General features: G+C 31.7%; 2 protein-coding genes across 2 annotated transcripts; both read left to right on the top strand.

Annotated features, from left to right (window-relative positions):
• Positions 1-1,054: 1,054 nt before the first annotated feature.
• Positions 1,055-8,726, top strand: LOC133183648 (uncharacterized). The gene is made up of 4 exons (XM_061318581.1): positions 1,055-1,124; positions 4,560-4,783; positions 5,012-5,156; positions 7,529-8,726. Exons 2-4 carry the CDS (start codon positions 4,620-4,622, stop codon positions 7,781-7,783), a joined length of 564 nt encoding a protein of 187 aa, XP_061174565.1. The 5' UTR covers positions 1,055-1,124; positions 4,560-4,619; the 3' UTR covers positions 7,784-8,726.
• Positions 8,727-15,840: 7,114 nt separating this feature from the next.
• On the top strand, positions 15,841-16,683 carry LOC133182697 (uncharacterized). The gene has a single exon (XM_061317548.1). It carries the CDS (start codon positions 15,841-15,843, stop codon positions 16,681-16,683), a length of 843 nt encoding a protein of 280 aa, XP_061173532.1.
• Positions 16,684-27,214: the final 10,531 nt, after the last annotated feature.

Here is a 27,214-nt window from a genome sequence, read left to right as displayed (position 1 = left end):
ATTTCACACTCACATTAAACGAGCGCTTAAATGGAGTCCTTTTTCCTGTGAAAGGGAACCCCGTATCAGGTAACACACACACATTCGCACACCGTTGGATAAAACTGTAACAAGGCATATTAATCTTTATAATGCGAAAACTTGTAATTTCACCAGAATTCATCTTCACGAAGGCTTGACAGAGTATAGGCGCTTTAAGTATTAATAGTGTCTTACTTGAAAATAATGTTTTGGCAATAATGACCGGTACCTTTTTTGGTCGTAGGTGAGAATTATACTTTGATAGCAGATTTGGAGAACTTTCCAGCAAACTATTCTGTGTCTTCCCTTGTGTTGGTTGACGGGGAAGGGAAAGTCATCCTTGAGGTGATACCTAACCTTCTTATTAGCACGCCAAGGCTCCAGCATCTTGTTGACTTTAACCTTAACTTCTCAAACAAGGTAAATAAATATCAGGCAATCGGTCAATCTATAGTCTGCTTTCTAAATGAAGATATTAATAATATAAATAGCTATTACCTGATTTTCATAAAGGCATCTGGAGTACAACTACATGGAAAAGACTCTGAGAGTCATCTGTTTGTGCGCTCCCTGTCATTCGAGATAAAGCCAGTGGACATAACCTTGTCAATGTTACCATACACAGGTAGATATAATAGTCTGTTCCAAATTCAATTATTATATATATATATCAGAAATTAAATATATAATTATGTTAAACTTTATATCGCTGCAGGTGAGCTATCGCTCCTCAAAAAAGAAAAACTGTTTTACACTACCACAAACCATGGGAGCAGCAGCAAATATGTGTCTGTGACCGTATCCGATGACAAGAATTACGTTGTTAGTAGTAGTAATCTTGTCTATCTGATACCTGCAGGAGAATCTGTCACTAGAAGCTTTGAAATCCGGGGAACCGAGGCTCTTTCCATTGTGTGAGATTTATAAGTGTGACTTGCAATATTGTTTTGTCTGATTTTTAGAATTTATTTTAATGATCTCGGAAATAAGCATCGAATAAATGATCTTTGACTTTCATTTATTGCAGGACTGTTGATATCTCTGTCAGCGAATTCTCCTGGTTTGGAGGCGAACGTCTTCAAAATCTCAGACAGAGATTTGTGGTTAGTTTTAATATCTCTAAATATTCATGGATTCTTTTAAAATATTCTTTTAGGTGTATAAAAATATGCCAATATTTGCTTACTTCACAAACTTGTCATGATTATCTGTAGACAATATCATAAAATATTTTTATTTCAAATACATTTATGTTGATTCTAATTACAATTAGTATTGTTTGAATTGCTTTTCTCATACTTTTTTTCAGATCATTACTTTATAGGTCAATCGAGTCACTTGGTTGATTTTTTGTTTTTATTTTAGTACACGGTGCATCATCTGACGTCAGTCATTCGTTGACATTCGAACCTCCCGTCTATTCGTTACACTGGGGATAACCATTATCCCTCTTACACCACTGTAATTTTGATTTTAATGAAACGAACAAAATCTTTTCACATAGTGGCATTGTTCATTTCCTATTTCACATTCCGATAGGACACATATTTGGGGTTTCCCATAGCAAAGCTTGAACACAGCCATAGTATTGGAGTTACCCATCTCTTATCCACAACTCCTCTTAAACTACTGAATAAAATTTAGTGACTTTCACAGATTCTTTATTACATAGTGTTATTGTGCACCACCTATTTTACGTTTCTATCGTACAAATATTTGGGGTTTCCTATAGCAAAACATGGACTTTCCCGTACATGGTACACTTGGGGTAGCCATCTCTTATCCGCAACTAGCTACTCCTATTCCACTGAATAAAATTTAATGAGACTTTTAAAGAACCTTTATCACGTAGTGCAATTGTGCACCTCCAGTTTTACGTTTCTATTGGACAGATATTTGGCGTTTTCCATAGCAAAACATGGACTTTGTCATTCTTGGTACAGTTTGGGGTAGCCACCTCTTATCTGTGAATAAAATTTAATGTGACTTTCACACAGTCTTTATTACACAGTGACATTGTGCACCTCCTGTTTTACATTTCGATCGGACAGGGGTTGGGGGGATGGGTATCATTTTGTGAGGCATAGTGCGTACAGTATTTCTAGTTTTAGCTTCTTCTCTGAACTAATTTCAATCAATTTTATGTATTGATCAAATATGGGCTAGGGGAAACAAAAAGTATGAATTTCATAGTCTTGCCTGGGGTCTGTGGGGTTGAGTTAAATTAATGTAATATTCAAATTCATTACTTCTGGGCATCAACCTGTTTGCATGTTTATTATATTCAATGAGCCTCTACCAAAATTGTGAGTTCCTGGCTTCAGGTTCCAGGATGGTGTTACGTTGGTCATATATTGAAATAGAATTATATCTTATAAAATATTCCCTCTTACTCAAAGGCATATAAGAGGAAAATTGTTCGATTATAGTGAGTACTCAAACTTTTACAAAAATTGAAAAATTCATACCCCTTGGGGCCATAGTGAAAGCCCTAGGATGGAGCTTAGTATGCCATAAATATTGAAAATGCATCACATCTTTGAACATCATCTTCTCTATTTATGGAAATAAAACATACAAAAAATTATGATGATTTAGATGTTTATAATAAACCCTTAGCCCTGTACCTAAATTGTAAAATCCATGGGACCTCGAATACGGCTCATTTGGTCCTACACTGAATTTTCATTACATTTTCGAAACTTTTTTTTTCTTCTCAAATAGATATTCAGTGGACATGACTACAGACGTTTATGGGAATCAAACAACTAAAGTATATGTCAAAGGGGATTACTTCAGCTTTTCCAATGTCAACTCACCATATTCATGTAGTATTACTCCACTATCACTTGCATATTGTGTTTATGTCTCTAAAGGATTCGGTACGCAACTGACTACAGACGTTTATGTGAAAAAAACAACTTTAGTTAATTATATGACAAACGGGACGACTTCAGCTTTTTAATTGTCAACTTCCCATGAAGTAAAATTCCACTGTCATTTTCATATAGTGTTTATGTCTCCAAAGTTATTCAGTACGCAAAAACATCTTTAGAGTTCCATGAATTTTCAAATTGAGGCAGGCCACTGACGAATATGTTAATGTTACAGGGCTTTCTGTAGTTTGATTTTGCAAATTTCAAAATCAATATAATGACCTTTTTTGCAAATACAACTCATTAATAATTCGAATGCTGACTGACCTATTTCATACAAATTGTTAAGCCATTGTTGTTATGCTAACCCTTACTGCGGGTTACTCCCTTAACCTGATCAAAACAGAGAGCTCATGGTGGGTGTGACTGGTCCACATGGGACACTTACTGTGAAAATCACTTATTTTTGTGGGGTTTATGTTCGTTGTTTTCGTGGTATGGAGAGACCCACGAATTCATGTCCACGAAATTTTAAAGTTTCATACAATAAATGTTCACTTCTTCAACCACGAAATAAATTCCCACAAACCAATATTTTTTTCTTAAAGCACGCAAATTCGCGCCCACAAAAATACATAAATTTTGCAGTTTTCCTTTTGGACACCTAGTCCTACCTCTTGCGTTTCTAGGAATCACGATGCCCCGTTCACGATTCGTATCATTTATAGGATTTATTAGATTGATGACTCCTCATTATCTAAACCCTTTTTATATGTTTACAATGCGTTCATAACCTTGTATAAAAATTATAAATTCATGTCCCTTGCTATTGGGTCCAGTGTTCAAGTCCCAGGGCTAAGTTGGTCATATACTGAAAAATATCTAAAACCTTTGAGAATCTTCTTCTGTACTTGTGGACATAAAGCAGGCAAACTGTAATTGCATGATAGTAATAGACACGTTAGTAATCTCAGCCTTTTAATAAAAATTGTTTAATTCATGCTCCTGGATCCAGGAGTCTGCATGGCCTTTGGATGGGGCTTGATTTTATATTGAAAATGTAATAAACACTATGCGTTCTACCAAAATTGTGAATTTCAGGGCTCATGGTTCAGGTTCCAGGGTGCCTGGGGCTATGTTGCTCATACCTTTGAAATACATTACACCTTTGACAATATTTTCTTTACTCACGAACTTTTTGTAAATGGTAGTAAATATTACTATACACTGTAAGTAGCCACTTACCAAAACATCACGGCCCCTGGCTCACAATAAATGGTGAGGCTAAATTCGTCGTATATCAGAAGTACATTACATCTTTGAAAGTCTTCATTAATTTATGGACATCTGATGATACTCAGGTAGCGTCAAGATCATTGGATCTAGATTCATGATTCGTGGCATAAATATTTTTTTAGGATGAAAAGGGGGGGGGGGGGGTTGTAATCTGCTCCAAGCTAGAAGGCTGACATTCTAATTAAGAAATTATTCATTATATTGGAGATGTGTGCAATGAAGGCTCTGATTGCATGACTTCGGCCTAGTGAATATATTTGAAGATGTAATCTATGCTAAAAAATAGTTTCTTTTTTATATACTCTTTTATTATCATGGTAGTTGTGGAAAGTTTTGTCTTGAATTTTTTCCCCTTATTTTACAAAGGTTTCCTCTGCAACACGACCTTCCTGCAATATTACAAATGTAGAAAATATTTGTCGTAATATGTCATTTACTGCTGAAAACTGTAGTGATGTACGTTGGAGAGGAAATGCTGTCGTTGAATTCACCGGAACAAATTTGACGTCATTACACGTGTCCAGTGCAAACGTCAATCTTACACATAGTGGTTTGTCGGCCTTCGCTGGTCCTGTACATGCAGAACTTGTGTATGTTTTTTGAAAGCCATTTTAAGTAGTGTAAGGGTGTACATGTGACTGTCATATTGGTTACTTTTTTAAAGTCCCTAAACATATATGCTTACATTCCTTTAGATCTTATAGTTAGAGTTCTCCTCAAACTAATTTGTATTTTATTTCTAAACAAAATTTTCATTATGCCGAGTCGAAAATGCTTTCTTTTTTTATAATGATAAATATTTTTGACACTTTTTTCAGCGGTGACTGTTGTACTTCGTCCGTTATTCTTAGTGCTGTCGATGCTGATGGATTTGTTTCTCAGTGTAGATTTCTCCTGTACCCCGAATTTTGGGTTGCAACTAATATCGTTAAAGACACGTCTGAACCATTGAAATTTGTGGAGGTCAGTATAGCTTAAACATGCTATTTAAAATTTAATACACTCTTTGACAAAAATGAACCACCTGAGACAAATAAGAATCAAGCTGAGAATCAATTTTAATTCTTTAATTAATTTGAAATTCGATCGATTTTTCAGCAATTTCACCAGATTAGGTTTTTTCATGTTGTTTGTTATGGTATTTTAATGCATACATTGAAAAAAAAATCTGCATTTTCTAGGAAAATGTGATAGACTGTCACATTTTAAAAAAAATTATATTTCAAGGATTTCAATTTAAATTGAAAAAATGCTTTTAATTTGAAAATGTAAAAAATAGCGTCGCTTTTTAGATGCAATTAATGGACATCTGCAAAATAGCGTACAGCGGACTTCGGACTTCAGACTCAAAAGCAGACTTTTCATAGTGACCGGTATAAAAAATTGAAAAAGATCAAGTTATAACAAATCATCTAAGAATGTGAACTATTAATAAATTTTAATCGGAGGATAGTTTTAAAATTCTTATTTTGATTGGTATGATTAGAAAGTTTGCAGAAAATTATTTATATGTAGATGTATATAAATTCAAACAGTTTGAAATGTTTCGAAATAACTATTATTGTGCATTTGAGTCAAGTCTAAACTAAATTCTCAGAATAACAACAATATTTGGCAGTTAATCTGAAAAGCATCTATTATGAGGTACAAACAAGTCCTGCTACAATCTCAGCAATGATTGAAACAAACGTTAAATTTCACATTCTGTACGTTTTTTTAATTTACATATTGAACGTACAACTTCCAATGATGACAAAACTTTATCAAAGTTTATGCATTTCCCGCATGGTTTGTTGATAATTTGAAAAAAAGTCAATAGTAAAAATCTGTTTTTAATCTCAAGATGAAAAGTACAAATCATCCAGATCTTGGCCAATTTATTTTATTCATTTATTTATTTATTTGCTATCGAATATACTCTTGCGTATCATTTAGCCATGAAAAACACAGTCGATATGATGTATTCTTTCTTAATTATCAGTTATTATTTCAACATGTATGGCATGATAGTTTCGATGTCCCTAATAAAATAACCGTTGAGGTTCAATGAGGAATATCTGTTACAAACTTAGGACGTTCCATCAATTACGGGTACTGCACGTTTTGGGCCCTAGTTGCATCATGCCTGTCCATTTTTCTTTACTTGGCTATTTTTATTTATTTATTTATAAGATTATGAACTGCGTGGAATGCATTTGCTTTAACTTTCTGTAGAAGCACTGATACTTAAAATGTATTATTTCATATAAACACGATGGATAATTTCGAAACCAAATTTAATGAATAAATAAAAGCTTTTTCTCGGAGACAAAAATATGCCTTGTAATGATTTTGGCTCTTTTTTCTCAATTCTTAATGAAAAAGAATGTTGTAAATACCAAAATCTTCTCAAGATATTTCATATAATCCGTGCATGTAATGGTTTCAGCACCGTAGCATCGATTGTGAAAGTGTGCGTCAGGGTGTGTGTGTGGGGTGGGGGTTGGGGGTTAACTTAAATCTTTATCAACAAACAGAGAATTATCTAAACTCGAAATCCCATATTGGGGGGGGGGGGGAGGGGGGTAGCACTAAAAAAAAGTCAGTACATTTGCACAGGAGGATTTCACTTTATATCTACTGGCTCTAAAATGATCATTTTAATATTAAATAAATAGTAAAAAATTATGTTCGGATACTCTGTATATAAAGGGCGGCTCACATCTATTAGCAAAAAAATCACTATATTTCTAGATAATATAAGATCAGGAATCTACATCCATGTTTCTTACAAAGTCAAATGAATATCTCTATTCAGTTCAAATTCGATATACATTAGGGCACTGTTTCCTTTTTTTTTCTTTCTACGGGGGTGGGGTGGGGGTGTTAAAATATACAGTCCAAATAAATAATACCAAATAATATTTACTAATTAATTTAAAAAATAAATTAAAGAATAATTAAGTAAATCTAATAAATAGATAAACAAAAGTTTTATCTACTAGTAACTCAAATTCTTACATCGTGCGTATAAATTAGTGGGACATACAATGTTTTCTAAGCAAAAACGTTCCGTACTATTTTAGGCTCTCGGTGTGACTTCTGTGAGTGAAACATAAAAGTAAACTTAATGTTCCTCATTTATTCCTATTTATAAATGTCACAGAAGTTTGCAGTTCGTTCGATAATCATGATTTGAATTTGCCATAAAAGAAATAAAAAGGTGATTAATAATTTCTACACTTTGAATGTTCCCCTTATTTAAAGTCCGAAGTCTGAAGTTTGTAGTCCATTGTCAGCTATTCCGCAAATGTCCAATACTTGCAATTTACATTCATCTCTTTTTTGTTTTTCAGACAAGTATCAATGTAGCTATCCTCGGTGGCGTATTTGGTGCCCTAGCCGGTTTGATTATTGCAATAGGTGTTATGGTGAAAATCTGTCACTCCTCTGATAGGAAGACCGCTCCTATGAAAGATAAAACCAATCCAAATATGGCATTTTCGACAGAAAACCAGAATGTATATTTTCATTGCACTCCACCGGCAGATTCACGATATATCTGCACGACTGCTAAGGCTAACTTGACAAAGGAATATTCCAAAACATAACACAAAAGAAAAAGGTTTACAAATAACATTTCAAATTGATTTGAAGAATGAATTGATAACACATAAATGTAAGGCTCTAAGTGCAACGGTCTTTATCATCAGTTCCGCTGCGCTGAATTTTGATCATAGTATGTCATTTGCTTTTCTACTGAACGCTGAACCCAAAAAGCAATTTTCAAATGAAACGTTGATCTTATAGTTTACAAATGAATAAAGTCTTTCGGTGTGTGGATAGATATCTCAGGAACAACAAAAATAATGTATCCTTTAAAAAATAGTCCATGCATTCCAATTTATTAACATCAAATCCAAAATAAAATTCCAAAAATACTAAGTATGTTTAAAAGATACAGTTTAAGAAAACATTTAGATATTTTCTGAATCTTCGGTAGAACAAGAGGTCTACAATCAGTCGAATTATTTCCATGAAATTCTCTGTAATCTACATATTATGAAATAAAAAGCATCATCTCATCTCATAAACAAGACTATAGAATTTCAAACTCAATACACAAACATGGTTCATCGACATTTTGTACCTAGTGCAAAATGTTTTATTCTCTAGATTAACAAATAGTAAATTACGGACTCGGTATCGATTTTATTTATTTACTTATTTTTATTTTTATTTTTTTTTTTTTGAGAGAGAGAGAGAGCATGGCAAGTCAGCTTTTGGTCACAAACTGTCTTTTTTTAGCTACTCCGGCGAATATTGTTATTCTCGAGCCTTTTGGAATGAAAATTAACCAAAAACGCATGATTTGGATAGCATGTGTTTTCATGATTTATATCATATATGTATATAAACTTTATTGGTGAATGGTTCTACTCTACTGACCACAAATTTCCACGTATATGAGTGAATAAGAAAGATTGAACTGTTGATATTGTGTTATAATTTACTACTATTCAAAATGCATATATGAATTTAAAGTATAAACAATCCAGCAGTATATAGTTAACATTTTATTGAACTTGTATACTACATTAATTGTTTTTATATAATTTGACATAAATGTTAAGTTTTTCAGCAATGAGTGTGGTATAATTGGTCACCAGTGTTCGAGTTCTTTTGTATATTAAAGAAGAATTGCTCATATCTGTAAACAATGTAGAACATATACGAAGTCTATAGTTCGTTTTGATTTTACTTTGTAAAGATGATAGTTGTTCAAAAAGTGAATATGATGTACATGGCATTCAAATTACAGTTTTCGCCTGCTATGGTGCAGAGTGTATACAAAGGACTGACTCTGTTTAGTGTATTTCTTATTATTTCATTTTTTGTCAAAGTTTTCCATTAATGTAAGAAGACATTAATTTTATTATTTTTAATTGCATCGTGAAACCAAGAAATGTACATCCTGTGTAATCCATGTTGTTGAGTTCTTAAGGTAAAAAAATATTTTAAAAAAAACAGTAACACGTAACTTTGCGAAAGTCCTTCGACTTAATTACTGATTGTTAATTTTGAATCATACATGTATCAAAGAAAACAAATATTCAAGAATATGAGAATAAAAGAAATGCTCTATAGTCTGTTTTTGAAACCTTTTTTTTCAAAGCATAAAATGAAAAAAAAATGTGTGTATTCAATAAGTTTTTATATTCAATTAAGAAAAAAAAAATAAGTTAATTTTGATTGGACAATTTGGCAGGCATCACAATATATCGCATTGTGTTGCAGTAGAGTGCAGTATGGTGCAATTCCACTTGTATTTAAACAAGCACAATTATTTTACTTGTCAATGTATTAAAAATATTCCCCACCATCCACCCTTTAAAGACAGCTTTTATATACAATTTGTCCTTGTGATTGAATGTTTATTTGGAAATTTGCATAATGTAAGTTTTGTTTGGAAGTTCGATAACTCAAATTATGTCCCTTTGAACAACGTAGATAAAACGATCATTGATTTCTGCTTTATATTATGTAAATGTTTAAGCAACGCTAACGAGTAACAGGCTTGTATACTATATATAAGACGTTAGAGAGACAAAAATGACCATGTGTTAAAGTCAGAGTAAATAACGGTTACGGGTAATATCGCGTGTAAAGGTCTTAGTGTGAGCTTATCTCACTAAACAAGTACTGCTAAGCAGTATTGAAAAGCGTCTTTGATTGTTCTACAAACTAGGCGTTGCATAAAATAATAAACAGCAATAAAAAAAATTGTCGAAAAATCCTTCGACATTATAACTGCATTGTTAATTTAGATTCGTATGAAAGAGAACAATCATATAAGAAAATGTGAATGAAAATATTCCATCCAGTCTGTTTTTCAAAACTTTTTTAAAAAATATATTAGAAAATATGTTAATTTACACCTTATTTTCAATATCATAATGTAAAAAAAAAAAATGGACTTCATTTTATTGAATGACATTGCATTGTAGTGCAGTGCAATAAAATGCAGTTAAATTCTTATTATGGTAAACAGTATAAATTCTTTTGCAAACAAAAAAATCCACTCATAAGTCAAAACGGAGTGACGTTCATTTCTTTTGGATCTTTTACGCATACTCAAACTAGTCATTCGATAAAAAAAAAAAAACAGTAACACTTAACTTTGCGAAAGTCCTTCAACTTAATTACTGATTGTTAATTTTGATTCATATCAAAGAAAACAAATATTTAAGAATATGAGAATAAAAGAAATGCTCTGTAGTCTGTTTTTGAAACCTTTTTTTTCAAAGCATAAAATGAAAGAAATGTGTGTTTTCAATAAGTTTTTTAAATTCAATTAAGAAAAAAAAATGACTATTAGTAAGTTAATTTTGATTGGACAATTTGGCAGGCCTCACAATGTATCGCATTGTATTGCAGTAGAGTGCAGTATGATGCAATTCTACTTGTATTTAAACAAGCACAATTATTTTACTTGTCAATGTATTAACAAATATTCCCCACCATCCACCCTTCAAAGACAGCTTTTATATACAATTTGTCCTTGTGATTGAATGTTTATTTGGAAATTTGCATAATGTAAGTTTTGTTTGGAAGTTCGATAACTCAAATTATGTCCCTTTGAACAACGTAGATAAAACGATCATTGATTTCTGCTTTATATTATGTAAATGTTTAAGCAACGCTAACGAGTAACAGGCTTGTATACTATATATAAGACGTTAGAGAGACAAAAATGACCATGTGTTAAAGTCAGAGTAAATAACGTAGGCCTTTCAACTGCCGCTAGGGTTCGATGAAAAGAACGATAACCGATTACCGGATCTTGTTTACAGCGGGTCCGAGGAAGCTAACTGTTTCTAAGCATGTTAGGTTTTAGCAATTTTCCAACTGTTTCTTCACTGTCAGCGGAATCCGGTGGTTTGAAAATTTAACACAAATGTTTAACTTATTTATAATGTAGTTACCGACACTGCACAATAATATTTAAGTGAAATTTTTAATAAAAATATAAAGTGAAATCAACCCCCCTTCTTAATTTTGACCTGATTAAATTTTTATATTTGATCGTTCTTCTTCGTGCTTAGTAAAATGAATAAGATAATTTATTGATGCATTTAATTGTAGAAATATATATCTTTATAGATGAAGCACAACAATGCACACGTAAAATACATGGCATTAAATTTTCTTCTACATGACAACTGTCGGAGAGAGTTATAAATCTTGAATATAGTCCGTTCCCGATTCATTTGATCCCGTTATTTCATGGAGAGTGAAGGCATTCCCCTTGTTTTGGTCAACCCTTTTGTGTACCGAAGAATATTAGGAAACCTATTGTGTACATAACAATACCAGCTGAAGCAGGCTATATGTCATTCCTATAAACGATAACTCATAAATCGGCACTTTGCTGGTCGTTTTTTACACTTGAGTTACCTGTCCTTAAAACACAACATCGTACAAATCAAATATTAACAATTAATTTTTTTGGGATTTAATTAAATGTATGTATAGTTTACTATCTTTTTTGAGAATTTCATGTACCTACAGATCTATCTATAAAATGGTTTTTACCATCTGTGCAACTTGAAAAATTAGTTGAAAGGCCTAAATAACGGTTACGGGTAATGTCGCGTGTAAAGGTCTTAGTGTGAGCTTATCTCACTAAACAAGTACTGCTAAGCAGTATTGAAAAGCGTCTTTGATTGTTCTACAAAGTTATCGGCGCTTTGTTTGAGGCTCAAAATATTCACTCATCAGTCAAACAGGAAAGTTTATAATTTTTTCACTGTTTTGCCTAATAATAAAAATTGACCAAGTATGTTTTCATTAGACAGTACATCAAGCATTACAATGCAATGTATTGTACATGTAGGACAGTTATATTTTTATTTAAAAGCAAAATTAATTAGCTTGCAATTAAAGAACTTCACTCGACACTCCAATTTTTCTCGGGATGTTTCGCATATATCCTTATCAGTCTTTCAATAAAAAAAAAATCAGCAAAAGTAACTGTTCTTTGATGAGAACTTACATGTAGCTGTATGTACTGTTATCAGTAAAAAAAAAATCAGCAAAAGTAACTGTTCTTTGATGAGAACTTACATGTAGCTGTATGTACTGTTATCAGAATATATTCTGTTTATCCTTCCTGGTGCTTATCTGCATCACTCTCAAAATTTACACTCATCAGTCAAACACGAGATTTCTCTCTTTTTCAATCTTTCATATACCCAAACTAGGCGTTGCATAAAATAATAAACAGCAATAAAAAAAATTGTCGAAAAATCCTTCGACATTATAACTGCATTGTTAATTTAGATTCGTATGAAAGAGAACAATCATATAAGAAAATGTGAATGAAAATATTCCATCCAGTCTGTTTTTCAAAACTTTTTTAAAAAATAAAAATATATTAGAAAATATGTTAATTTACACCTTATTTTCAATATCATAATGTAAAAATAAAATGGACTTCATTTTATTGAATGACATTGCATTGTAGTGCAGTGCAATAAAATGCAGTTAAATTCTTATTATGGTAAACAGTATAAATTCTCTTGCAAACAAAAAAATCCACTCATCAGTCAAAAAGGAGTGTTCATTTCTTTTGGATCTTTTACGCATACTCAAACTAGTCATTCGATAAAAAAAAAAAACAACAGTAACACGTAACTTTGCGAAAGTCCTTCAACTTAATTACTGATTGTTAATTTTGATTCATATCAAAGAAAACAAATATTTAAGAATATGAGAATAAAAGAAATGCTCTATAGTCTGTTTTTGAAACCTTTTTTTTTTTTCAAAGCATAAAATGAAAAAAAATGTGTGTTTTCAATAAGTTTTTAAATTCAATTAAGAAAAAAAATGATAAAGTTAATTTTGATTGGACAATTTGGCAGGCAGCACAATGTATGGCATTGTATTGCAGTAGAGTGCAGTATGGTGCAATTCTACTTGTATTTAAACAAGCACAATTATTTTACTTGTCAATGTATTAAAAATATTACCCACCATCCACCCTTCAAAGACAGCTTATATACAATTTGTCCTTGTGATTGAATGTTTATTTGGAAATTTGCATAATGTAAGTTTTGTTTGGAAGTTCGATAACTCAAATTATGTCCCTTTGAACAACGTAGATAAAACGATCATTGATTTTTGCTTTATATTATGTAAATGTTTAAGCAATGCTAACGAGTAACAGGCTTGTATACTATATATAAGACGTTAGAGAGACAAAAATGACCATGTGTTAAAGTCAGAGTAAATAACGGTTGCGGGTAATACCGCGTGTAAAGGACTTAGTGTGAGCTTATCTCACTAAACAAGTACTGCTAAGCAGTATTGAAAAGCGTCTTTGATTGTTCTACAAAGTTATCGGCGCTTTGTTTGAGGCTCAAAATATTCACTCATCAGTCAAACAGGAAAGTTTATAATTTTTTCACTGTTTTGCCTAATAATAAAAATTGACCAAGTATGTTTTCATTAGACAGTACATCAAGCATTACAATGCAATGTATTGTACATGTAGGACAGTTATATTTTTATTTAAAAGCAAAATTAATTAGCTTGCAATTAAAGAACTTCACTCGACACTCCAATTTTTCTCGGGATGTTTCGCATATATCCTTATCAGTCTTTCAATAAAAAAAAAATCAGCAAAAGTAACTGTTCTTTGATGAGAACTTACATGTAGCTGTATGTACTGTTATCAGTAAAAAAAAATCAGCAAAAGTAACTGTTCTTTGATGAGAACTTAGCTGTATGTACTGTTATCAGAATATATTCTGTTTATCCTTCCTGGTGCTTATCTGCATCACTCTCAAAATTTACACTCACCAGTCAAACACGAGATTTCTCTCTTTTTCAATCTTTCATATACCCAAACTAGGCGTTGCATGAAATATTAAAACAGCAATAAAAAAAATTGTCGAAAAATCCTTCGACATTATAACTGCATTGTTAATTTAGATTCGTATGAAAAAGAACAATCATATAAGAAAATGTGAATGAAAATATTCCATCCAGTCTGTTTTTCAAAACTTTTTTAAAAAATAAAAATATATTAGAAAATATGTTGATTAACACCTTATTTTCAATATCATAATGTAAAACAAAAAAGGACTTCATTTTATTGAATGACATTGCATTGTAGTGCAGTGCAATAAAATGGAGTTAAATTCTTATTATGGTAAACAGTATAAATTCTCTTGCAAACAAAAAAATCCACTCATCAGTCAAAAAGTACTACAAAGTTATCGACCATAATTAACAAGTAAATTAACGGTTAAGCATTAAAAAAATGAAAATCGGTACATAATTTGGATGTTCATTTGATATATAATTTTTTTATATTTATCTTACTGAATACAATGATCTTGCTGTGGCGCTAAAATTTTGACTGTGGCGGAACCATGGCGCTGATTTTTTAACTGTGGCGCTAGGGAATTTAACGGTGGCGGAGTCGCCACATTAGACGGCCCATGGAGAATCCCGCTACATTCATTCATTCATTTATTCTCTCAAAAACCATATGAATTGTACAAGAGGTACATATATACGTATTTACAATAATCATGGACGAGCAGAGATTACAGGAGGACAGACAGTGTCAAAAATTTTGATGATAAATATACACAATTTTCTTAAGAATGCTGGGTCAGTATTTGTCATTAAATTACAGAATTTTATAATATTTGGATGTACATAGTATTTCTTTAACAGAAAATCTTTTCGAATATTACAAAATACATTACATTCCAGTAAGTAATGAAATTCGTCTCCAATTTGATTATTATTACATAAATAGCACACTATTTCATTTCTTTCAACATTATTCCATCTACCCACCTCTATGGGAAGACGATGGTTACTTACAGAATGACACACCTATTTCTTTAGAAATGAGAAAGAAATAATCGTCGTAATGCTTTAGGTAACCCCACTCTCTGCGACTAGTAACATGAATTAAACTGAAAAGGAGATTTTATAAAGTTAGAAGAAAGAGTTAGAGACCCCGATTTTGTAAATAACGCGTATTGCATAATTGTGAATTCATCCTGTTTATTGGAGTTACCACAACACATGTATCGGTCGAACACGTGTTTACTTGGTGTTTATGTATAGACTGTCAATTTGATTGGCTATTATATTTATCGAATACCTGTTCTACAGGTATTCGAATGAACCATTTGAGCGTAGTGAGTGACCGTCGAGGCGTACGGACGTGTTATTTTCGGTCCCGAGGTTCATGAGTTGTTTTTCTATGTTCCAGTATTGTGTGTGTTCTATTTCTTTGTTATATGGATGTATAGACCAAGATTCTCACTGTGATTTATCTTAATTCATTAGATTAAAGGATTAAAAATGCTTAAGTCTAAAACCAGATCGAAAAAAAAGGAAGGCTGAACTCATTGGTGCGTTTCAAAGTCCAACAAATAATGACAATGATAGCAATGACGACAGTTCAGTGAGCGCTGACAGGAGCAGAACACCAAATACGTCTTTTCTCAGTAATATTCTAAACACAGCCAACAATGTTCTGTATGGCACACCAAGGTCTAACTTTGTACCTAATGCAAACACGTCAACACCAAAAGAGGCGAATAAAGTAGGTACGGAAAACGTTGACGAAATTAAAGAAATGGTCCTTGAAACGAATAAAAAACTTGACTCAGTGTTAGAAAAATTGAATAAGCTGGACAAAATTGAGTCGGAGTTAGACAAAATTAACAAGGACATTTCAAAAATAGACAACAGGATGTTATCTCTTGAAAAAGTCTCTGGGCAACAAGGTGATTCTCTGAACTTCATGGCCCAGCAGATTGAAGATCTCAACAAAGTAAGAAAAACTGTAGATGTTGAAAACCTGGGCAAAGAAATGAAACGACAAGAGAAAATGATTGAACTCATGAGCCGGAATCTAGAGAACATAAGGCGAGATCGCGACGAGATGAGTGACCAAGTTAGCGATCTACAATGGAGGTCTATGAAAAGCAATCTTGTGTTCTCGGGCCTAGGGGGTGAAACTAACAATGAAGACAATGAAGCAAAGCTACGAGATTTCCTACAGTATGAATTAGGAATTGGGCATTATATTCAGTTCGGAAACGTGCATCGATTTGGTAAGCACATCAGGGGAAAAAATCGCCCGATTGTGGCACGATTTCTTTACAACAAAGAACGGGATATGGTAAAGGACCGAGGCTACATGCTGAAAAATAAACCATACGGGATACGGGAGCAATTTCCAGCTAAAATAGAAGATCGTAGAAAACAACTTCTACCTGAAGTAAAAAGATTACGAGAGGAGGGCAATCGTGTAAAACTTGTACGTGACAAACTCATAGTAAACGGTGAGCTTTACAACCCGTGTGACGGTGGAGAAGATTTCATGGATTACGAAGTACAGTTAAGTGCTCAGGGTACAGGTGAGAGTGATCGCGTCAATTCAAGTGTGGCAGTCAATGACAATCAAGCCAGATAGGGGGGCGCCGAGAGTGAACTGTCTAATGTTTCAATAATCTCCTGGAACATTGGGAAAGGCTTGTTGGATAAACTGAGCGACGACTCTTTCCTATCAATCATTAAAAACCATGATATTGTTTTCTTGTGTGAATGTTGGATAAATGATGAACATATTCCTAATTTACCTGGGTTTTGTAAATATGTTTACCCCAGATCTGTTGGTTTAGGTGGTGGTATAGTTATTTTGTACAAATATCACTTAAAAAATGTAGTGTCGGTATTAGAAAATATTCATGACAGCATTATTTGGGTAAAACTAACTACCGGCGATATACCATTTTTATTTGCCTTTTGTTACATTCCCCCGGAAAATAGTACTTTTTATAATAACAGGTTAGACGAATTAGATCTGTATTATTGCTTAGAAGAATCGATATATAAATATAAAGATCAGGGTATTGTTATTATTTCCGGTGATCTCAATGCAAGAATAGGTGTGAGAGATGATTTTATTCAAAACGATGTATTAACTAAGGAAATGGGTAACTTGTTAAGCACCTTTGATTATGAATGTGATGGTAACTTTGTTTGTCGTAATAAAATGGATACACAAGTCAACACCTTTGGTAGGAAATTAGAATCACTGTGTAAATCATCTGGTATGCGCATTGTTAATGGTAGACATAAAGGGGACATTCAGGGAAATTTCACTTTTTATAATCACAATGGTTGTAGTCTCATTGATTACGTATTAATACATTATCAATATTTTGACAAAGTTGTTGATTTCAATTCAGGTACATTTACACATTTGTCTGACCACTGTCCAATCACGTTCGTTTTAAATTCAAATTTTACAAGACATGGGTCACATGAGTATAATTATGTTCAATGTTCTAGGTCATATAGTACTTCGGTGAAATGGAATGCACAAAATGTAAATTATGTTATTAACGATTTAGATGAAAATATTGGTAAACTGTCTGAAATAGCAAATAAGAACTTAGAAAGTCAAGGTGATGTAGATGTGTGTGTCAATGAATTTTGTAATGTTGTAAATAATATTGTCCTACCCAGATGTAATGTAAAATATAGTTCATACCAAAAGGCAATGAATGGTCAAAAATGTAATAAGGAAGATAAACCATGGTTTAATGAAAACTGTAGAAAACTTTATTTAGAGTATAAATCAGCATTGCGTGATTTCAATTTTTGTAAAACTGTGGAGAATCATAGAATGTTGGTATATAAGAAACATCTGTACAAAAAGTATGAGTATAGGCTTAAAAGACAATACAAACGCTATGAAGGTAATATGTTAGATTTTTTAAAGAAATACAATCCCAAACAATTTTTTAGATATTTTTCTAAATGCAAAACTAAAAACAGTGCAAGTGATATAACGCTAGATCAGTTTTTTGATCATTTTAAAAACTTGAACAACTATGAGAATGACATAAACACATCAAATGGAAATGTTGAGTCTGATGTAAACGATGCTATTTTTGAGGAATTTGAAGTTGAAATTTCCGAAAATGAAATTATAAAAGCAATTGGTAAACTAAAACGAAATAAGAGCTGTGGTGAGGACCTTATCCTTAACGAGTTACTGATAGAATGTAAAAATTCATTACTACCCATCATAACAAAACTTTTCAACTCAATATTTAATTCAGGGTTTTTTCCTAGTGAATGGTCTAAGGGTTGTATAATACCAGTTTTTAAAAAGGGTGATCGTAATGATGCAAATAATTATAGAGGCATTACTTTAATTAGTTGTTTAGGTAAGCTATTCACTTCCATTTTAAATGCTAGGCTGCTAGAATGGGATAGTTTGAATAATGTTATTACAGACGCGCAGTTTGGATTTAAACCTGGAAATAGTACGGTTGATGCAATATTTGTACTACAAACATTAGTTAATAAATTTTTGCAGAAAAAGGGTGGCCGACTATATTGCTGTTTTATAGATTATCGAAAAGCATTTGATCTAATTGATAGAGCTAAAATGTGGTGTAAATTAGTTAAACAAGGTATAACAGGCAAAATGTTCAATATTATTAAATCATTATATGCTAGTGTGAAATCATGTGTGAAGTTCAATGGTATGCTGTCGGAGTATTTTGAAAATAATGTGGGCTTACTGCAGGGGGAGGTTTTATCACCTCTATTGTTTTCATTATATGTTAATGATTGTGAGATGCATTTTTTAGAAAACAATTGTCCTTATGTTGAACTGCAGTTAATTTCCATTTTTTTATTGATGTATGCAGATGATATGGTACTTATTGCAGACTCACCAATGTCACTTCAAACATTATTGAATGAATTAAGTACTTATAATAAGAAATGGGGTCTTGAAGTTAATACAGATAAAACCAAAATTTTAGTTTTTAGAAATGGTAGAAGTTTACGAAATGAAGAAAAATGGGTTTACAATGGAAAACTTGAAATAGTAGATAGATTCAGTTATCTAGGAATGTGTTTCAATTATAATGGTAAATTTAATATAACTCAAAAGCACGTAGCTGAACAGGGAAGAAAAGCATTTTATGCGTTGAACAAAAAATTCTGCAACTTTGATTTTAATGTCGAAACTCAAATATCACTTTTTGAAATGTATGTATGTAGTATTCTTAATTATGGAGCAGAGGTGTGGGGATTTCATAAAGCTCCAGATGTAGAAAAAATACAAAGTCTCTTTTGTAAAAAGTTACTTCGTTTAAAAAAAAGTGCCTGTAACAATCTTGTGTATTTCGAACTTGGAAGAATGCCTATGAAGGAATCTAGAAAATTGAAAATTATAAAATATTTTTTGAAACTAAAGGGGACACAAAATATTCTACTAAAATCATGCTTGGAAGAAAGATTAAGGAATAATGATAGTTGGATCAGAGATATTCAAAATGAACTTAATAAACTGGGACTTGGCTATATATTTGATGCAGATTTCAATGATAATACTTACATGTTAGTAAAACAAAGATTCCTTGAGGTGAATAATCATACTATGATTTCTAATATTTGTAGCAATGCCCGTAGCCCGTTATACCAACATTTGGTTGATAATTTTGGTATACAATATTACTTGCGTAAACCTATTAATTATATGTACAAAATACAAATTGCTAGAATTAGACTATCTGCACATAATCTAAATGTTGAAACTGGTAGATATGTTAATGAAATTAGAAAAAAACAGATTATGTAAAATGTGCTCTTTGAATGTTATCGAAGACGAATTTCATTTTATTTTACAATGTCCTTTTTATCATGACCTTAGATCTAAGTATTTGAAAAAGTATTATTATAAGAAATCCAGTGTTTGGAAATTAATTCAACTTCTAAGTATACAAAATATAAAGGAACTTTGTAACCTTGGAAAATATTTATATCAAGCTTCCACTAGAAGAATGAAACATTTGTAAATTTTTAAGTATTTCATAATTACAGTTGCCTGTTAGAAAACACGTCCTACATAGTTTACTTGCTATTTATTGATTATGCTCACTCTCATATTGTTATATTTTACAGTATTGTATATATGTTTATATATGTAATCTGATGTGTCGTATGACGCAAAGAAATAAAGAACTTGAACTTGAACTTGAGCGATGTTTTTACTTTCTAAAGAAATAGGCCTGTCATTATATGGCAATCAACGTTCTAAAGAAAGCTCAAAACGTCCCATTCAAACGGAGAATTTTACCACTTCAATGCGCTTCACTGTATGATCGATATCAAAAGGATTGGAAAAAAAAAAAAAAAAAAAAAAAAAAAAAAAAAAAAATTTAAAAAAAATGTTTATATGAAAAAATACAAAGAGTAGAAACTATGGAAGATGCCATGGGCGTTTGTAATATGTTGCTCTGTCGTTAACTAGAAAATGCATATAAAAAATGTACTATTTTCAGAACACTAGCGCTTCAAGGTTAAGGAAAACGAGCAGCATCCCTTAGGCATTTAAACAGTTAAATGGATAACAAAGTTTTTTTTCATATTACAATACCCGTGATCATCTGTTTTGGTCAGGGAATCCACCTGACAATTGTATTCACCGATAGTATAACAAAGGAATGCAGACGAAAAATCGCCTTAGTTACAGTATGACTTTGAGAAACCTAGAATTCCACGTTTATTAAACGTGTTACAAATGAATTGTTTGTAATGGTGAGCATGGAAATAATAGAATAAAAATGGACAGCACGGAAAAGCATGCAAATGCATGAAAAAAAAATGTCCTTTGTGCCTTTTCGATCGCCTTGTTTTTTTTTTTTCAAGCGTGAAGTTCCTGTAGTATCCGTAGTAACCCACAGTGGAATTCAACTCATTCAAAAGCTATATTGGTACCCCATTTGCTACATGTATACTCTGACGCCAAAAAATATAGTCCCATTTCATATGCAAGCATGTTTGTCCAAAAAGAAATTTTAATACATAAGTGCAGAAAATAATGCAAATGAAGAATACTTATTGACGTTTGAATGAATTCAAGAGAGATTGAAATACATTTTTACATATATTATTCAGTGGTGAAAAATGAAACGCAAGACAACTTTTCTGTTTACCATGTCTCCACGTGCTAGTCACTTCCTAGCCACATTAATTTCCGTGAATAATTTACCTTATCTCGTTGTAGTCTCGCTAGATCTCATCAGAGCTACTGTGAGAGCTACTGGGAATTCGTCGGATTTTATTATTTGCAGAACACCGAAAAATAAAATGTTCCGAACACATTAGTAGGGGTGACAGTACCTGTAGGAAATAAAGCCAGATTGTAGTAAAAGTACACTATCACTGATATTTTACATTACTTAGAAAAACAAAATTGTTCAAGTTTTAGAAAATCTATACTGATATAAATATATATGTTTTAATGACATTTAATATTATTTTCCTCTGCACTCTACAGTAAAACGTGTTTAATTTCTAAACGCGTTTAGATATAAAACGTTAAGACATATTAAGTGTTTAGTTGTTAAACACAATACTATACACGTTTAGATCTAAACATGTAATAGAAGTGTTTATTTCCTAAACACAATTTTTACAGTGATATATATTTTACATTTTATTGAACTTGTATACATTAATTGTTTTTATATAATTTGACATAAATGTTAAGTTTTTCAGCAATGAGTGTGGTATAATTGGTCAGTCCAGTGTTCGAGTTCTTTTGTATATTAAAGAAGTATTGCTCATATCTGTAAACAATGTAGAACATATACGAAGTCTATAGTTCGTTTTGATTTTGTAAAGATGATAGTTGTTCAAAAAGTGAATATGATATACATGGCATTCAAATTACAGTTTTCGCCTGCTTTGGTGCAGAGTGTATACAAAGGACTGACTTTGTTTAGTGTATTTCTTATTATTTCGTTTTTTGTCAAAGTTTCCCATTAATGTAAGAAGACATTAATGTTATTATTTTTAATTGCATCGTGAAACCAAGAAATATACATCACTGTGTAATCCATGTTGTTGAGTTCTTAAGGTAAAAAATATTAAAACCATGGAAATGTATCGGTTGATTTTAATACAGCCGAGCTTTATTTCCGTGATGTTGTGTAGTTTTGAGTTGGGAGGTTAAATAAGGATTATTTGCGCATTTGAGGAAATTTTCTGCGCTTAAATGCATCTTGGTGAATTAAAAAAAATGACACGGCACATAGTTAATCAACCTGCACTAAAAATGCAGGCGATGAGAATAAATTTGTATGACTCAGCATATGGCTTTTGATATTGGCTAAATGCCTGCCAAATATCTCATTGATAACTTAAGTCAAAAAAAGTTACGCCAAAAAATGATGCTAAAATGTCAGGAGTGCAACATCTTTTTGTGACATTATGAAAAATTATATTTTTCGAGGATCTATTAAATAAATAGTAATGGTTTACGTTGGAAATAAAGACTTCCCTGATAATATTCTCTGTACTGAGCTTTAAATTTAGACTGAAGTGACTCTTGTTTGATCAATTTATGGTCATGTTGAAAAAAATGTTTGCACCATGTCTGGAGCGAAACAGAAAAAAATGTGATGTTGCCAAAAAACATTGAAAAATCTGTATGACAATTAAGTCCAAAAAGATTTTTTAAGGTTTCAAACAATAACTTTAGAAAATCCCCTTTTCAGCAAAACTCGCATTGCTAGTCGAATAGAGAGTGGAGTGTGATAAAACATTGCGACGAATATTGCTTTCTTGTTTTTAAAGAAATGGGCGTGTCATTGTGTAACAAACGACGTTCTATAAGAAAGAACAAAATGTTCCATTCAAACGAAAAATTTAAGCCCTTCAATGCACAAACGATTCCAGGAAAAATTTAAAATTAAAAAAAAATTCAACTACCCATAACACATTTTTCACTTATAAACTGAAACGCAAAAGAAACGCAACAATCGGTGATCTACAAATATTTGAATTTTTAATCTAATGATTTTCAAAAATGACTACATAAGGTAAAACTCGATTTAAAAACATCAGGGATTTGATAAAAATGTTAAATGATTATCTTTTAACTTTAGAAAGTAACACATGACTGTTAAAACACCCCCCACCCCGGCCATCTAATTACAGCGTGCAAGACCGTCATGCACAACAGTTGCAGCTTGATTTCTACGATGCAATAGGTTCATCAATCTCGAGACTGAGCGAAAGAAAGATCTTTGCCACTTTTAAATGCCTGTTTTTCAGATGATGAGGTCGAATTTTCTCTAGCCAAGCGCAGTGTAGTAACCCTTGGACTTCTTGTCCAAGGACTGTCATTCATGCTAATGATACGTAAGAGCCTGTTGGGGCATGATGTGGTGCATATTTACATCTGCAACTCTCCATCACCTTTATTTTGAGATTTTCTAGCTAAAGCAATGGAATTGAGTACTTAAGTCATTTTCAAGAAGCCTTGGCATCGCTTACGGAAAAGAAAGGAGAATTTATTTTTCGGAACATTGCTGCATTACTTATGATGAACAGATACAAATCCTTAAAACCCCATATTATCGCCAAATGTTTTATTAAACATGCAATTTTTGTTTTCTGTTAATCGGACTCAAACTTAACTTCTGGTAATAGTATGAAAATCATTCATACGTTAAATTACCTATATTTACAAACTTGAAGGTGTCCTTACTTTTTAGATACAAAATCGTATCTTATATGTAATATTTCCCCCTGAGATAGGATGTTGCGTTTCAGTAATATTATCAAATTGTACATGCATTCTAAATAAAATTCCCGAAGTAGCAATAGAATAGAAAGTTGGATAAAAAGTTTCAGAATTTTTATTAGTAAAACTATTTGAGAAAGTAAAATATCAATACATCCTAAAAGACTTTCTAAAATACATAATCAAAATAATTATAGTTTTCTATGCTTCAAAATGGTATCCGGGATATACACTGAATATAATTAGATGAAATGTATGGAGATAACGAACAGTATTTAAGCTCAAAAGTCCATTAAACAAAACAAATTTTGGAGCAGAGCAAACATGGACCTTTAGAATATCAGAGGTGATATCAGGTGCTATGGAGGCGTGAGCATCCCTGCCGACCGACAACACCCACCATGTGCTCCTTGTCATGATCGGGAAATAACAGAAACCAGAAGTCTCTGATGAGACTGTAGCTCTACTGGTTTGTATTTATAACAAAGGAAAAGTAGCACTTGCACTGGAGACTATGCAACAGCAATAAATAGAATAATGGTCCTTGCTTTCGTCGCTTTGTGGCAAGATTATTGCAATCAGATTAAAACTGCTGGAGCAGTAACCTTTTGAAAGAATTTCACAAGAAATTCTTAATTTTAAAAATCATGGCAAGACCGTTCAACAAAAAAAAAAAAAACAAACAAAACAAAAAAAAAAAAAGAAAAAAAAAAAGAAAAAAAGAAAAAAAGAACTAATATAAAATTATGTATCTCAGTGTAGTCTATTTGTGAGCAAAGTTATATTGAAATCAGATGAAAACTGTAGGAGGAAAAGCATTTTGGAAGTATTTCACAGAAATTTCTATGTTTAATAACTATGGTAACATCATAATTCCAAATTAAAAAAAAAAAAGATACATAAAATTATTTATTTGAGTTTAAATTATTTGTGTCCAAATTATATTAAAATCAGACCAAAAATTTAGGAATAGTAGCCTTTTGAAAGTATTTCACAAATATTTCTAAGTTTAGAAACCATGGCAACAACACTCACAAAAATAAATCAAAAGAATTATGTATCTCAGTGTAGTCTACTTGTGTGCCAAGTTATACTGAAATCAGACTAAAGTTGTAGGAAAAAATAGCATTTTGAGAGTATTTCACAGAAATTTCTATCTTTGGTAACCATGGCAACCTTGCTAAAAAAAAAAAAAAAAAAAAAAAAAAAAAAAAAACATGCATAGATTATGTATCTAAGTGTAGTCTACTTGTGTGTCAAGTGATATTGAAATCAGACCAAAACTGTAGGAGTGGCATTTTGAAATATCATGGTGATATGGTTCATCAAAATCAAAAACTGATGCACTAAATTATGTAACTTAGTGTAGTCTACTTGTGTGCCAAGTTATGCTGAAATCAGACCCAAAACTGTAGGAGTAGCGTTTTAAAGGAATTTCACACATTTCTATTTTTAGTAACCATGCCAAAACCATTCATCAAAATCAAAAACTGATGCACTAAATTATGTAACTTAGTGTAGTCTACTTGTCTGACAAGTTATATTGAAATCGGACCAAACATGTAGGAGGAGTAGCGTTTCAAAGGAATTTCACAGAAAGTTCTATTTTTAGTAACCATGGCAACACCGTTCATCAATTTCAAAAACTGTTATAAAATTATGTACATGTGTATTTCAGTGTGGTCTACTTGTGCGTATTGAAAAAACCGATGCACTAAATTATGTATCTTTGTCTAGTCTACTTGTGTGCCAAGTTATATTAAAATCAGACAAAAACTGTAGGAGGAGTAGCAATTTGAACAATTGTTTACAGACAGACGGACGGATACCTTACTATCGCATAAACTCTTCTGGTCTCTGACCAGTAGAGCTAAAAACTGTCGACAATTCAGTGTGTAAAATAATGGCGCAAGAATAAGTATGAAAAACGTCATTCAGCATTTGACTTAATTCTAAATTTTATTTGCTGACAAGGTCATTGTATCGACCATAGAACTTACGAAATGACGATTTTAAACGAGATTGCTATTCTTGTTTCATCAAATTGTTTGTCAATAACTTACTTCGTTTAAGAAATTGTTCATACGTAGAGCATGCTCTTACGTATCGAATCAACTACTGGGTATGCACAGATACATGACTCTCATTAATGCTGCTTGTAATTTATTTAACATTTTTAACTTTTTAAGTTTTAAATTGTATATCTGTTATTGTTATACACTTTGAAAAATCATTTTTGATTGATTTGTCTTTCAGATTTTTAAAATCGATGTTTTTTTCGGCAACTCTACATTTTTTCTGTTGCACTCCTGACATGGTATAACCTTTTTTTTCAATATCAGCCATGACCACAACCTGGTCAAATATAAGTTCCTAAATTCTAAATTTAAAGCTCAATACTTTGAATTTTATCCAACATAAGGCATTATTATTTATTTCACAGAAAAAATATTGAAATTTCAAAATGTCACAAAAAGGTGTTATACTCCTGACATTTTTGGGCATAACCTCTTTGTGAATTGAGATACATGTGTATCAATGAGATATTTTGGTAGGTATTTAGACACTATCTAAAGAAATACATGTATGAGACATATAAATTTATTCCCATTGCCTGTATTTTTAGTGCAGGGTGATATATATGTGTTTGGTCATTTTATTTCAATTCACCCAGATACATTTATAGCAACAACAAAACAATTTATATAAACTTTTTTTTCTCTTTTATTAAAGCATGGTACATAAATAATTTAATGTACAGAAAATCATAATACATACATTGCATAGAAATTTATAAATCAAAATCACAAATAATTGCCTACTTCTAGATACAGATTATCATTAATTACATGTGCTTTCCTTAAAATCACGTTTTGTAAACAAAGACAATTTTTTATCTTATTTCGAAAAACTTCTATATACATGTTTTCTATTTGAAATCTACATTTCATTTTATATTTATAAATGGTAAAACAAATGAATGACAATAGATTATTCAATCTAGTTGTTTTTGAATTGATTTCATTGTAAAAACCAAGTACCAGTATTTTCCATGTGATTTCAAAACCCAAAAACCAACTAATTTTTTTCCAAATATTTTCACAAAGTTTACACTTGTACAGGAGATGTTCAGTGTCGTCAACAATCATACAATATTCACAAAAAGGTTCTACATCTTGGTTCCATTTACTTACATTTAAATTATTGTTCAATATGCAATTCAATAATTTATAATTGAATTCAGCAACATTTTTTTCATACATATACTTAATTTTAGCTAGATATACATTTTTCCAGACATATTTGTAACTAAGATCAAGAGTCTTTTGCCACATATTTTCATAAACTGATCGTTGAAACTTTATGTTTACCAAAATTGAATAAT

The sequence above is a fragment of the Saccostrea echinata genome, unplaced genomic scaffold (assembly GCF_033153115.1).
Source record: "Saccostrea echinata isolate AGI-Se365-2 ecotype Australia unplaced genomic scaffold, CSIRO_AGI_Sech_v1 ptg000009l, whole genome shotgun sequence".
Classification (NCBI taxonomy): Eukaryota; Metazoa; Mollusca; class Bivalvia; order Ostreida; family Ostreidae; genus Saccostrea; species Saccostrea echinata.
The sequence above is the reverse complement of the archived record's forward strand: the minus strand, read 5'-3'. Positions and strand labels throughout refer to the sequence as shown.

Bases quoted from the DNA above. Each gene is read 5' to 3' on its own strand.
- LOC133182697 (XM_061317548.1), top strand. From the start codon at position 15,841: ATGGTCCTTGAAACGAATAAAAAACTTGACTCAGTGTTAGAAAAATTG.
- LOC133183648 (XM_061318581.1), top strand. From the start codon at position 4,620: ATGTCATTTACTGCTGAAAACTGTAGTGATGTACGTTGGAGAGGAAAT. The intron at 4,784-5,011 runs GTATGTTTTTTG...CACTTTTTTCAG, and splicing joins CCTGTACATGCAGAACTTGT to CGGTGACTGTTGTACTTCGT. The intron at 5,157-7,528 runs GTCAGTATAGCT...TTTGTTTTTCAG, and splicing joins AACCATTGAAATTTGTGGAG to ACAAGTATCAATGTAGCTAT.